A 12,788-nucleotide genomic window follows, 5' to 3' on the forward strand; every position below is an offset into this window, starting at 1 on the left:
ACAGGGCACATTATGAAGGTAGTAATAGCAAACGCAGCGTTCGTTCTACGGAAAAAAAGCTCCACCCGATTGAATTTTTTTGAGTATAAACAAGCTTTTTGCGATTTCACAACATTCACGTTGACAGTCATTCAGCTAGCGACCAGATAAAGAAATTGAGTTCAGTGAAGGCACCGCGTCCATTTTCATGCCGTCTGGTGGAGAGTGCTTCTGTATTTTTGCACCGCATTAATTCTGCACCTGTACTGGGGCGTAAGCTTTATAGTTGGAAAACTATAAACGAGAGCGTTACGTTTTGCACTCCAAACGTATTTTAGCGTCAATATATTTTTGTAGGTTAAACGAAGTGGTGTGATAACCACCCAAACATTTTTTCCGTAGCCCATAAACCGGATTGAAAGCAAATTATTGAAGTCACGAATATCTATGATAGGGGAATGTCCATCGAATTCAAGATTGCATTGGCAATAAGGAAACAAATCTTGTATATTCTCTGTTCTCGCGAAAACAAGAATGAATCACGAATCGCCCATCTTCAATTGCTTATATAAAACGACGCAAACTACACAAATGGCTACAAAAAAAAATCGACTAAAGAGTTATTTTAAAAAAATCGATAAATTCCAAAATAATACCCAAAATAATCGAAAGCGGATAATTTTTTATATTTTTTTGCTGAAAGACGCTTCCATGAATTTGTACGGATCCAAAGGTGTTTTGAATGATGATGACGTTTTGAATTATAGAGGCTTCCTTAGAATCTCAGACTTCTCAGTTTATTCGCTTCTAGCATTGAAGAAAGGCCAAATAAAAAAACTAACCAAATACTCGGCCTTGAGAGAGGCCATTTGGAAAGCCTTGCTTTCGCTGTTACTGGTCGCTTGCGAGACGGCTGATAAGTCATGAATGAATTATTGGTGACTTTTTCCGATTGATCAATTATTTTTCGTAAAATCGAGCAGTGTTTCCGGGTTAAAAGTGGCGTCGAAGCGCATCTTTATAATTTTTTTTTGGGGGCCCGAGACCCCATTCCAATGCGGTCTTTTCAAATCTCGCTCTAAACCAACAAATTTTTGCATTCACATCTTCCCCACTTTCTGAAACATGCTGATCTTAATTTTTTTAAACAATGACTTTTGAGTTTCAAATCATCAGTAAAAAAATCTCTACAAACCGTGTTTATCAATGTTTATCCTGACTAACACTTCTTATTTCTTCCGAGGAAACGAAAATTGAAACAATTCTTGAATCGATCAAAAAGAGAAGGGTTTTTTGCGTTCTTTCTTCGATTGTCTTTAAAGGGCTTTAACCTTTGCGTTTCATTCACCTCATTTCTTTAGCATGAAACTCTTATGCTGTTTGTAAACCGTGAAAAACATACAATAATGAACAGGATTCGAGTTTATCTGAAGGCTTCAAATATTCAAAATAAAAACCATAAAATTTCGAGAAGCTTATCATGTGATTGTTCGAGTAATGTTCGGTCAAATGACGCATGTAATAATACGATGGCGAGACGAAATTTCGCCAAGAATCACTGTGCTCTCCAAAAACGAGAAGTTAATAACAAATCCATTCCACTTACCGGTGAGAATTTGGGAAACCAAATTATCCTTCAACAGTGCCATTTTTAGATCAGCACCCTGCGTTTCGATATCACATATGTATTTGTCGTCGCTCCTGTCCAAAAACACGCACTCAATGGACCGCTCGTTGCTGACGTACTTATCGATCTTGTTCTCCAGCTCGCTTGCATCGCAGCTCAACTTGATGTTGGCCAGCGTGCATTTAATAGCCATCTTTGGCAGCTTAGCGAAGCGTCGTTCCAGCTTCCACAGATCAGCGAGGGTAACGATCGATTTGTTACCGCAATCGATCAGTTCCACTTTGAATTTTTTCAACAACTCGTTGCATTTAACAATCCGCGCCCGGTAGAATGTGTTATGTTTTTGGAAGCGAGCGATCACCAGGGAACCATTCGGAGGAACCTCACCAACAGCCGGTTTATTCTTGTAGAATTTCTGGATAAACTTCATCATCTCCTCGAACTGATTCTCCTCGTCCTTCATACGCACATAGAATTCCTCGGGGCTAAACCACCAGGTCAATTTGATCCCGATCTTGGTGTTCATTGGGATGATTTGATCTGCGAGAGCAAACTCATATGGAACATAATCTTCAGCCGGCTCGATGCTAACAATCGAAGACTTGGAGGTGTCCTGGACTATACTTGATCTAACAGAAACATTATCATTGTCAATATATTTTAATTATTTTGGAAAACATAACATACTTCTCAGCTGGTTGGCTACTAAAACCGGATGACTCACTGCCGCTTCCAGTGGCGTTACGATTTCTTTGCCCTGTGGTCTTCTCCCGATAGCGGACGTCCTGGTTGTCATAATTGTTGTTTCTATCCTCGCAGCGATCGTCATGTTCTACGTAATACGGTGTTTGATTCCTGCAGACCAAACAAGTATCAGAAAAAAATAAGAACATTTCGATAAACGCAAACAGCAAAATGAAACAGACCTATCCTTATTGAATCGTGGAATGTCCGGCCTTTGAAAGCGCTCCCTTTTGTTGATATTACCAAAACTGCTGTTGGAGTCATGAGAGCTGATCTGACTATCACGACCACTTCGAGATTGATCACTGCGAACACTACCACCACCGTTCCGGTATGTGGCGTTCCCGTAGTTAATGTTGGCCTGTTGCTGATCATATCCCGAGTTTTGATTACCGAGTGGCTGTGTAGTCGCTGTCCACTCATCGTTAGTCAAATCAATTACTTCAGTTTCCGTCATTCGTGGAGAGGGCGAAGATTGTGATAAGTTTGGAACGTCCGTTATCATCAGAGATGAGTGGAATGGATTCTTCGTGTTGATGATAGGACCTTGTTGCTGTGGTAGTGGTTGTTGAGGAGCTTGGTAGAGTTGTTGTTTATTAACGCCGGATAACTTTTGCTGAGCCTGTTGATATTGTTGCTCTTTGATAAACTTTGGCGGGTTTTTCAATTTCAGAAGTCGCTTTGAAACATTCAACACCGGAGTGATACTGCCGTCAAGTAAATTCACGATTGCCACCCCATTTACAACGTCCAAAACAGTAAGTTTGAATTGATTTCGTCCGCCGCTTTCGTTCTCAGCAAGCATTTCGAGTTGAGTGGTTGAAAGATTGTCGTTGTTCGTGTCGTCCTACGAAGAAATTGTTTAAGACGGATTTCGCGCTAACTCGACCAGATTGTTGGCATGACCCTCTCAAAATTGAATGAAACTTTCTGGGCGTGAAGACCTCACCTGATAACTTGACATACTTAGTTTTCCGAAAATTTATCTAGACTAAAATAAAGGGCTAAATATTTTTGACCATTTTTTTATAATACTTATGACAGACATACAGCTGTACTTGCGCTGTACTTCGAAAAATGTATGTCTGTCACCATGTACAGCGCTAGAACCATGCAAGCAACTCGGTACAATCGCTGTATCTGTACCGACCTGTTTCACCGTTGTACATGACTACAGTTGTACGGTGCGCAGCGCCACAAACGGTTAGTGGTGGGTAGCATGAACAAACTGAATCAAAACACTTGGTAAATATTCTTTTCATTAACTTTCTCTTGAGTTAATAACTCAGATTGGAAACTTGTTTGTTGTGTTTGATAGTTCAGACGCTAAATAAAAAACTTTTTCATTGAAACATGAGGTGAAAATTGGTCGAATTTCTGATTGTCAATTTGACATGCGGTGCAATGTACAACCAAAGTATGTCTGTCATGCTACGATGGTACCTGTACAACGCTGTACACGTACAACGCAAGTACAGCTGTATGTCTGTCCCTGGTATAATATTTTTTTACCCGAAAATGGTAAGTCCTACAAAAATGTGATATATGGAAGAGCTTTAGGATCATAATTGAATTTAAACTGAAAGAATATTTTTTGAAATTCTACACTAAAAAAATTGATTACAAAAGCTAAAAGTCGATTTTCTCAAAATGATCATCTCAGATTTTGATGAAATGGTGGATAAATTGTAGATAAATATGTGCCCTACAACTCTTCCATACATCGCAATTTGTGCATATTTAAGGCAAACAAGTTTTTCTAACAAAAACATTTTCAATATTTTATTGAAATTAAGTTCATTTCTTTTTCAGTACAGAAAGCCAACCCAAAACAAAAAAAATAACAATAATGAACGAATGAAGGCTTTAGCTGTCTTTATTTCAAATCAAATGTAATAAAACTTATGACATTTTTTGACATAAAATTCATTTTTATTCATCTGATCTTATACCATGTACATTAGGGTGGCAGCGAAAATGGTCAAGTCAAATTTCAAAAACCGACTTTCCTAATTTCCTTCAAGCTCGCGGAACTGTGGTTCCAACACTTTCAGATCCTGGTGCTTGACACCTTCCCGGTTTCCGTAGTCCACGAAGACGAACTCGATATTGTCAATTTCCTGCAGCGAAACTATCTTCGAACGGTACCAATTCCCGTCGCTGGACTTCGACGCGCACAGTTCTTTTCATATCCTTGGAAGATTTCCGAGGATGAAAAAATCAAAACTTTGAGCGCTTTGAGGCACCCCTAAATCATGTCCGATTGAGCTGAAATTCTGCACAGATAATTTTTTTGGTCAATAAACAAAATATACATGATCGGTTTTCGAAATTCGATGATGAATTTTTTTCCATACATCCATTGCCACCCTAATGTACATGTTAACTTATACCCTAAGAGATCCAACCATCATATGCTACACCAACGTGCTCTTTCGTGAAGTTGAACACAGAAATCAAGTGGACTCTGTTTATATTGATTTCTCGAAGGCTTTCGATACTGTTCCGCATATTCTTACAGTGAGAAAAATGAAGCACATGGGTTTTCCTGATTGGATATCCGATTGGTTGATGTCTTACCTGACCGGTAGGAAAGCTTTTGTTGAGGTGAACTCAGCACGATCCACAACATTCGATATAGCGTCCGGAGTCCCCCAAGGAAGTGTACTAGGGCCATTGATATTTGTAATCTTCATTAATGACTTGTGCCTACGAATATCTTCTGGAAAACTATTGTTTGCCGACGACCTTAAAATTTTCCGAGTCATCAAATCAGCTGCGGACTGATGCAGCTTGCAGGCCGATATCGATTCTCTAGCGCAGTGGTGCAAAGACAACGGCATGCGTGTGAACACAAGTAAGTGCAAGGTGATCACCTTTAGTCGTTGCTACGAGCCGATAGACTACCGATACAAGATCGACACTCTTTTCTTGGATCGTGTACATTCTATCCGTGACTTGGGTGTTATCATGGACTCAAAGCTACGTTTCCACGATCACATCTCAGCTATCACCTCCAAAGCATTCTCTATCCTGGGATTTATACGTCGGAATGCGTCACAGTTCACCGACGTATATGCACTAAAAGCTTTGTACTGTAGTTTAGTGAGGAGCAACTTAGAGTACGCTGCACCGGTCTGGGCCCCATACCACGTTTCCGAGATTGTACGTATCGAGCGTGTACAGAAATGTTTCATTCGATTTGCATTGCGACATCTCCCGTGGAATGATCCCGTCCATCTTCCCCATTATTCGGAACGTTGTCGTCTAATCGACTTGGAATTGCTCACGGCAAGGCGACTGAAGATGCAACGACTGATTGTATTCGACATCCTCAGTGAAAACATCGAGTGTGCCGATCTTCTTCTGCATATTCCAATAAACGTTCCTCAACGTCAGCTGCGTTTCTCCGCATTAATTGCTGTTCCCGGACATAGAACATGCTATGGCTACAATAATCCATTCAGTTCCTGCCTTCGAGCCTTCAACAATGTCTGCCAAATTTTTGATTTCAACATGACCAAAGATTATTTTAAAGCTAGGATTAAGAATATATCATAAGTATAACCAGTCTGTACGATACTCTCGAAGACGATGAATAAATAAAATAAAAAAAATAAAAAATAAAATATCTTTCCTATTTTTTCTTTTTATCTAACATTTTGAAGATTTTGGGATCATCTACTGAATTTGAAAACCTTTTAACTGCGATTTTATTTTCATCTTCAGGAATAAAGCAATGAAATTTTTGTGTTCCCGGTATCGTTTGTGCGTGATTGAATAGTTCCTCAAGCTCACCCGCCTTCTTTACATAAGTAACAGAAATTCAATTTCGTGATACATTTGTCATTTTGTTTAACTGCCCAGTCATAAACCTCTAGTGCTGTTGGGATTGTGTTTCCGTAATCTTGGGCAAGACTCTCTCTCTCTCTCTTTCTCTACTTCTAGTCCGTAAACTTTTTTTGAAATTATACAGACTGGCGAAATTATTTTTGTTTTTGTAGTGTGCTGCTGCTCCATCGGACATGAAAGTTATTTCAGTAAAATCGATTATTTTTCTGACAAATTCTATCGATTTTTCTCTAAGTAACTGCACTGCCACAGTGTCGTGTGTTAAAACTTTTGAAATAACTATAAAGCTTACGTTTTCTAGTTTACCATCTTTTTTGTAGTATATTTCAAATGGGCGAATAGTTTCTTACGAGTTATTCCAGTGATAACCCTGTGCCGCATTTTGAATTATGGATGAATAATCCTCTGAAAAATCACAAATTACTATTATTTCACCTTGCGTCAAAGATTCTTTTTTATTTCGCAAAAAAAACAGATTGCTGTTTGTATATAAAGTCTTGCTATATGAGTTTGTCTATTTTATCAACGAAATACGGCACAAACTCATCGATTGGTTTTAAAATCGTTTCCAAATTACAACGGTCTGTGGTCAGCCATTGTTGAAAAACGATTTCTTCTTTTCCGCTTTTCTCTAACGGAAGAGTGTTTTCTTCATGAACTGATGTTTTGGAAACACAATCCTTACAAGCACGAAGATGGCAATCTGTCGTCCGTTTTGGAACACTACATAGCATTTTCCTATGACTACTGTATGCGAAATCGTTCTCAAACTGTTACCTATTAATTTTACATTTTCATACACAAACATTGTGGGTTCCTGTATTATCAAGTAATATACAGTGCTTTGGTTTCGACTTACGACGACTAACTTACGGTTACACTTGGGGTTGTTAATACCAGCACTTCATTTGTAATCCTTGCAAATCCTGAAGATCACGGTTTGACTCATGTTGCTAAACAATGTCACACTTTTCTTCGTTGAATTCTGATGATTACGCAGAAACAAAATAATGCTATTTCTTTTCCGCCACTTTAAATTCGCTGCCGGTCGCAACTGGTAATTTTTCAAACAACTGCAGAGCCATTTTATTCCTCCTTTAGGTGTCTATACAATCCATTTATTATCATATCTACAGTGACACTTAATAGATACCTAAATCTACAACAACTACTCGATACCTGACCGATCGATCCAGAGATTTTTGGCAGATGACTATTGTTTTTGAGAGCTGTCGTTGCTCTCTGAATTGAAACATATTGTATTTGACTACAAAAACAAGCTGAAAACTGTACATTAGGGCCACCATAAATTCATTTTTACCTGTTATTGATTTTATCTATAACTGCACATCAACAATAAAAAATAGAAAATTTTCGAGAAAAAATCTTGAAAAAGTTTATGTTAGAAAATTTATTTTGCCTTGAATATGCCAAAGTTGCGATGTATGGAAGTGTTGTAGGGCACATATTTATCTACAATTTCTCCACCATTTCATCAGAATCTGAGATGACCATTTTGAGAAAATCGACTTCTAGTTTTTGAAATCGATTTTTTCAGTGTAGGATTTCAAAAAATATTTTTTCTGTTTATTTTTTTTCGAAAATTCAATTATTTTCCTAAAACTTTTCCATAGATAATTCTTACCATTTTCGAGTAAAAAAAATTATGAAAAAATGGTCAAAAATATTTGGCCCTTTCCATATGTTAGTATAAATAAATTTTAGGAAAACTACATAAGTATGCCAAGTTGCCTTATTAGGTAAGGTCTTCACACCCAAATAGTTTCATTAGGTTCTGAGAGGGTCATGCCAATCCCATAGACGAGTTGACGCGAAATCCGTCTTAAGGCTATTTTCCGGACAACAAAATATCAACTCACCTGAAATCCTTCCAGGGAGCACTCAACTACTTGGGGTTGTTGATCGACAAATGTCGGCGACAGACGCTTGATTTGATTTTTCTCCAACGTGATTGTGTTGCCATAATCAACGAGTCGTACCTTCACCTTATTTCCAACCACACTCACAACCTCAGCTCGATAGCATTCCTCTGCATCCAGACAGGCGGCACAAGGATCCCCTGGATTCATCACGTTCATAGTAGAGCTTTTACGACAGAAAGCTGCCAGTTGGTCCATTAAATTCTCAAAACGTTCAACATTCTCAACCGGCTGGACATAGAACTGCTTGCACGACTCAATATATCGGATAATGATCATACAATTGTCTCCGCCCTCTAGTGAGATTCCAGGAGGAAATTTGAGTGGTTTTGACTTGCACATGGCAAGAAGCTTGTCGAATATGTTCTGATTCTGTTCGTATAGTTCGCAGTACTGCACGAATGCTGGTCCTTCCAGAGGCATTACCTTCATGGTGAGTAACTTGTCGAGCACCAACGAAGAGAATATCCCAGCAATATCAGCATTGGTATCTTCCAGCGTTTTCACATTCGATAAAGTAAATCGCATGGAGAATACCTTGTGTTTGAGGAACTCCGGTGGAATCTCATAGAGATTCTTGAATTCAACCGTTTCTGTATTGCCATAATCCACATACGAAACCAAACAGGAATCAACGTTAATCCCCATAATCAACGCCCGGTACAGCATCTTGTCTTGCGAATATCTTGCAATGCAAGCCATCCCCAAAGTTGGCTTGTGGGTGAGATTCCGCAATGGAACATGTTCCAGCGCGGCCATCATCTGGTTAAGTGAGCTCTCTATTTTCTGCAGCTGTACCGTGAACAACTTTGGTCCATTTTCGACAAACGAGACATACACCTCGTGCTGACTTCCAACGGCCAAAGTGATCGAGCTGAAGGTTACGATGGTATGGATTTCTTTTCCACTGCTCGCACTACTTGCCACGCTGACATTACTTCCGAAACTTGTGTTCGGTGAACGAAGAACGTCATGTCGACGCTGGCCACTTTTGCTACCGGAATATGCTGCGGTGTTATTATTGTTGGCGAACCCATTGTTGTTCGAGAGGCGATACCCGTTGTTATTATTACCGTTGGAAAGCAGCCTTTGTCCACTGATGCCAGCATTGCCAGCATGCTGGCGACCCGTCTGATAGACGTTGATCTGTTCGGGAGCAAGACCAAAATTTCCTGGTCCGTTACGGTTCTGAGCCGGTGTGCGGAGAGATCGGGCTGGCTGGAGATTCTTGGCCGATTGGAAACGTCCGGAACTGTTCATTGTGATCACAAATTTTACTGTACTGTAAAATATGAAAAATGCATTATCTTCTGGAAGCGTGGCGTTGGGGAAATTTTGGGGTTTAAATATATTAGGTATTCAAGTATGACTTTACGGATTGTTTTTTAAATAAAAAAAACTTTGTCCCATCTTTCAGGTAATCCACGGATGTCACGCTGGAAAAAAACCTTTTTGTTTCAAAGCGATCCAGTTTTCAAGTCAACTTTTAATTTCTTCATACCGCATGCGTGATAGTTTTTTTTTCAATGCCCTTCACTCTTCCCCATCTCGAAGAAACTTTCGCTTGAACTTCCTGGAGTTGGTCTCCATTTAATTTGAAAACAAATAACAATAGATAGAATAACGAAACAATGTTAGTATGATGGAAGTGAGCGGACAGAATTAGAAGTACTGTAGAACCTCATTTATCCGCGAGAGTGCGTTCCCTAATAAATCTATAAACCTTCCCGAAATTTGTCAGTGAGTGGTAGAGTCTTGCTTCTTTGTTTTGGTCATGACTTTCACATTATCTGATCACTGATGTACACGACCTTACATATTGATAGATCAATAATTTCTGTATTGATGAAACAGACGTTTTCATGCTAAAATATCTTTTTTTCGTGTTTGTACCTTATTTTTAGTCTTATATTGCGTTATCGGCGATTTTCGTTATACGCGATGGCCTAGCCCGACTATTTCGCGGATAATCGTGGTTCTACTGTACACTGATAATGGGATCCCAGTGAAAAATATTTCTTTTTAGGGATCAAATTTTAATCTAATCGATATTTAAAATATAAGTAACGAAAAATGCTAAATTTATAAACTGGTAAAAATGTTGAATAAAATAGAATAGACACATAAAAGCTCACTGTATTGTTGTGGCTGATTAGTTTTTATGTTATGAATTCGTATATTTTTGACTTAAAATAATGTTTCAGTTTATTTTTGAAGTGATCACGAAGTGTTATCATTCGAATTCCCGGTGGTAGTGCGTTAAAGCGGGACGGTCCATAATAAAGAATACGCTTTTGACCAATGCACGATGTTGCGTGATTGCGCATTAAATTCAGAGCTTGCCGTGTACTGTGTACATGGTTTATTGTAGGTTTTATAACGTTATGGAGACTATTATTTTCATTTATCACATTGTGAACGAGTTTACTAATCTCAAAACCGCGCAACCCGAGGCAGAGACAGTATACAATGAGAGTCGATTAGATACAAGTCCAGGGTAGGATGCAAACTCGGTAGCTTGTATATTACCTTCAAATAACGATTTTGCAACATTTGCAGTCTTTTGAGCCTCTGCCTGCATGCATGCCCCCTACGGTGCCAATGAATGTATGAGGAAAAAAATCGACCCTAAAATTTCAAAAAGTTACTCCATAGAAAATGTTCACCACCTCGAAAAAAACACTCTATGCGAAACCTCAGCTCAATCAAACTTAAGGGAGAGTGGCGCAAAGGGTCAATATTTAAATTTTTTGAAACCGATAAATCACCCAAGGAAGGAATAAAAGAAATTGGGTTTTAAAAGAAAATTGTGCCAAATGTCTTAATTTTTTTTTTGAGGTCACAGTAAATATCGACTTTTTATGCAATTATAAGACATTTTGCATCAACAAAAAAATTTTAAAACCCCAATTTTCGGTGATTTTTCGGTTTTCAAAAAACTTAAATTTCAACGTCCACGACACTAGTAAATGAAGTCCGATTGAGCTAATATTTTGCATTGAGTATGTTATCGTGCAATCACATTGTTATTTTTTGTACATGCAAACTGAATGTTGAATTGGATAATTAAATACACGTGAAAGTTGCAAAATAGAATAAGCTTTCGTTTTCTCAACTTGTTACGTTATTCCCCTACGAAAACATTTTTTTTTTATTCTTTATTTGAGAGGCTTTCAGTTGGTTCGCCTCTGCCTACGAAAACATGCTTAAATTATTCAATCAATATACATGGTATAATTTATTCAATCAATAAACATGGTATAATTTATTCAATCAATAAACATGGGCCCCGTATGGTGATCCATTTTGCCCCGTAATGTTTTCGATCGACGGAAATGGAACACATTTTTAAAAGTATAAATTTTTCAAATAAATCTTTTTTAAAACGTATTCATACAATCTACATCGATCAATAAGGTTTCAAATCGTGAGATTTTAAAATATAGCATAATTTATAGATGTTCCTACATGATTTAGGATGTTTCGTTCTTAGGGGGACCATATTGCCCCTATCTACCCTACATTTTGCGAACATTCACACTGTAGACCAGCATTTTTCACTGATTTGTTCAGTCAGAGTGGACCAAGTTTATTTTTAATATACACATTTCAACAAGGTACCTATTAGCTTCAAGAAAAAGTTTTGTTGGTTTGAATTCGGTGCTTGGAAATAGTTTAAATTCAATATACAAATGATTGACACAGAGTCCACTCTGTCTGCATATGATATAGGGCATTTCGCCATGGTCTGCATACTGACTGCATACTATGAGGAAATTTCGTTGATCAATCATAACAATTTCGATCAATTATTCTTGCTGTATGCGTGATTTTCTAAATCTGATAAATGTGGAAATATTACTCCAGAATTGGACTGTCCTTAACCACAATTTGTGAACTAATGCTGTATTTGCCTGGAAAGAGAGTGTTCAAACATCTACAGTTCGGAATATTAATCATGCGGCGAACCTTTGCAACTTAATACTACTGTGAGTATAAGCATACGCACACATACACGGATACATAAAATTAAATGTTGCTACCTTGTAATGAAAAGATATCTTGATTATTGTACTTTTTCTAAATAAAAACTAACGCTCGTTGATTTCGTTTGGTAAAAGTTACAAGACGTTATCTATATAGTTTTTTCCACCGTTCGAGGCCCGTATTTCGCTCAGTTCCCACATTGGTGACTCGTAACGTCGCGAAACAAAGAAATTTCATCGATTCTACGTGTTCGTATGATGATTTATCGTTTTTAAACAAATCACCAAGCTAACCTCAAAATGTCGATTGCAAACGATGGCGTTCAAATTGTTGCAACCGTTGCAGTAAAACTACCGGATTTCGGGGAGAATGACCCCCCGATGTGGTTTGCGCAGGCCGAAGCGCAATTCGCCCTAGCTAGGATTATCAGCGACGAAACCAAATTTTACCATATCATTGCAAAGGTGGATTCTTCCGTCATTTGCCACATTGCGGATCTGATAAGGCGTCGTGCACAAATTACGTAACGCAAGTGGGGGGTCGAGGTTTCGTTACATAATGTGACAGGGGGGAGAGGGGGGTAGCCGTGATCGTTACGTAACAAAATTTCGTTTTTATTCCTGAATAAATTCACGCGCCCCTAGCTTCGATTCTGAGAC

At 38.4% G+C, this 12,788-nt stretch overlaps 1 protein-coding gene across 1 annotated transcript in view; it reads right to left on the reverse strand.

The window, feature by feature from the left end:
• LOC129780285 (maternal protein tudor) overlaps positions 1-12,788 on the reverse strand; it is a 29,918-nt gene that overhangs the window by 6,849 nt on the left and 10,281 nt on the right. The window contains exons 3-6 of the mRNA XM_055788358.1: positions 8,083-9,424; positions 2,533-3,197; positions 2,294-2,461; positions 1,586-2,235 (exon numbers count right to left, since the gene is read on the reverse strand). Coding sequence (XP_055644333.1) covers positions 1,586-2,235; positions 2,294-2,461; positions 2,533-3,197; positions 8,083-9,402 — 2,803 coding nt within the window. The 5' untranslated portion in view covers positions 9,403-9,424. The remainder of the gene's footprint in view (positions 1-1,585; positions 2,236-2,293; positions 2,462-2,532; positions 3,198-8,082; positions 9,425-12,788) is intronic.

The sequence above is a fragment of the Toxorhynchites rutilus genome, chromosome 3, assembly GCF_029784135.1.
Source record: "Toxorhynchites rutilus septentrionalis strain SRP chromosome 3, ASM2978413v1, whole genome shotgun sequence".
Lineage (NCBI taxonomy): Eukaryota > Metazoa > Arthropoda > Insecta > Diptera > Culicidae > Toxorhynchites > Toxorhynchites rutilus.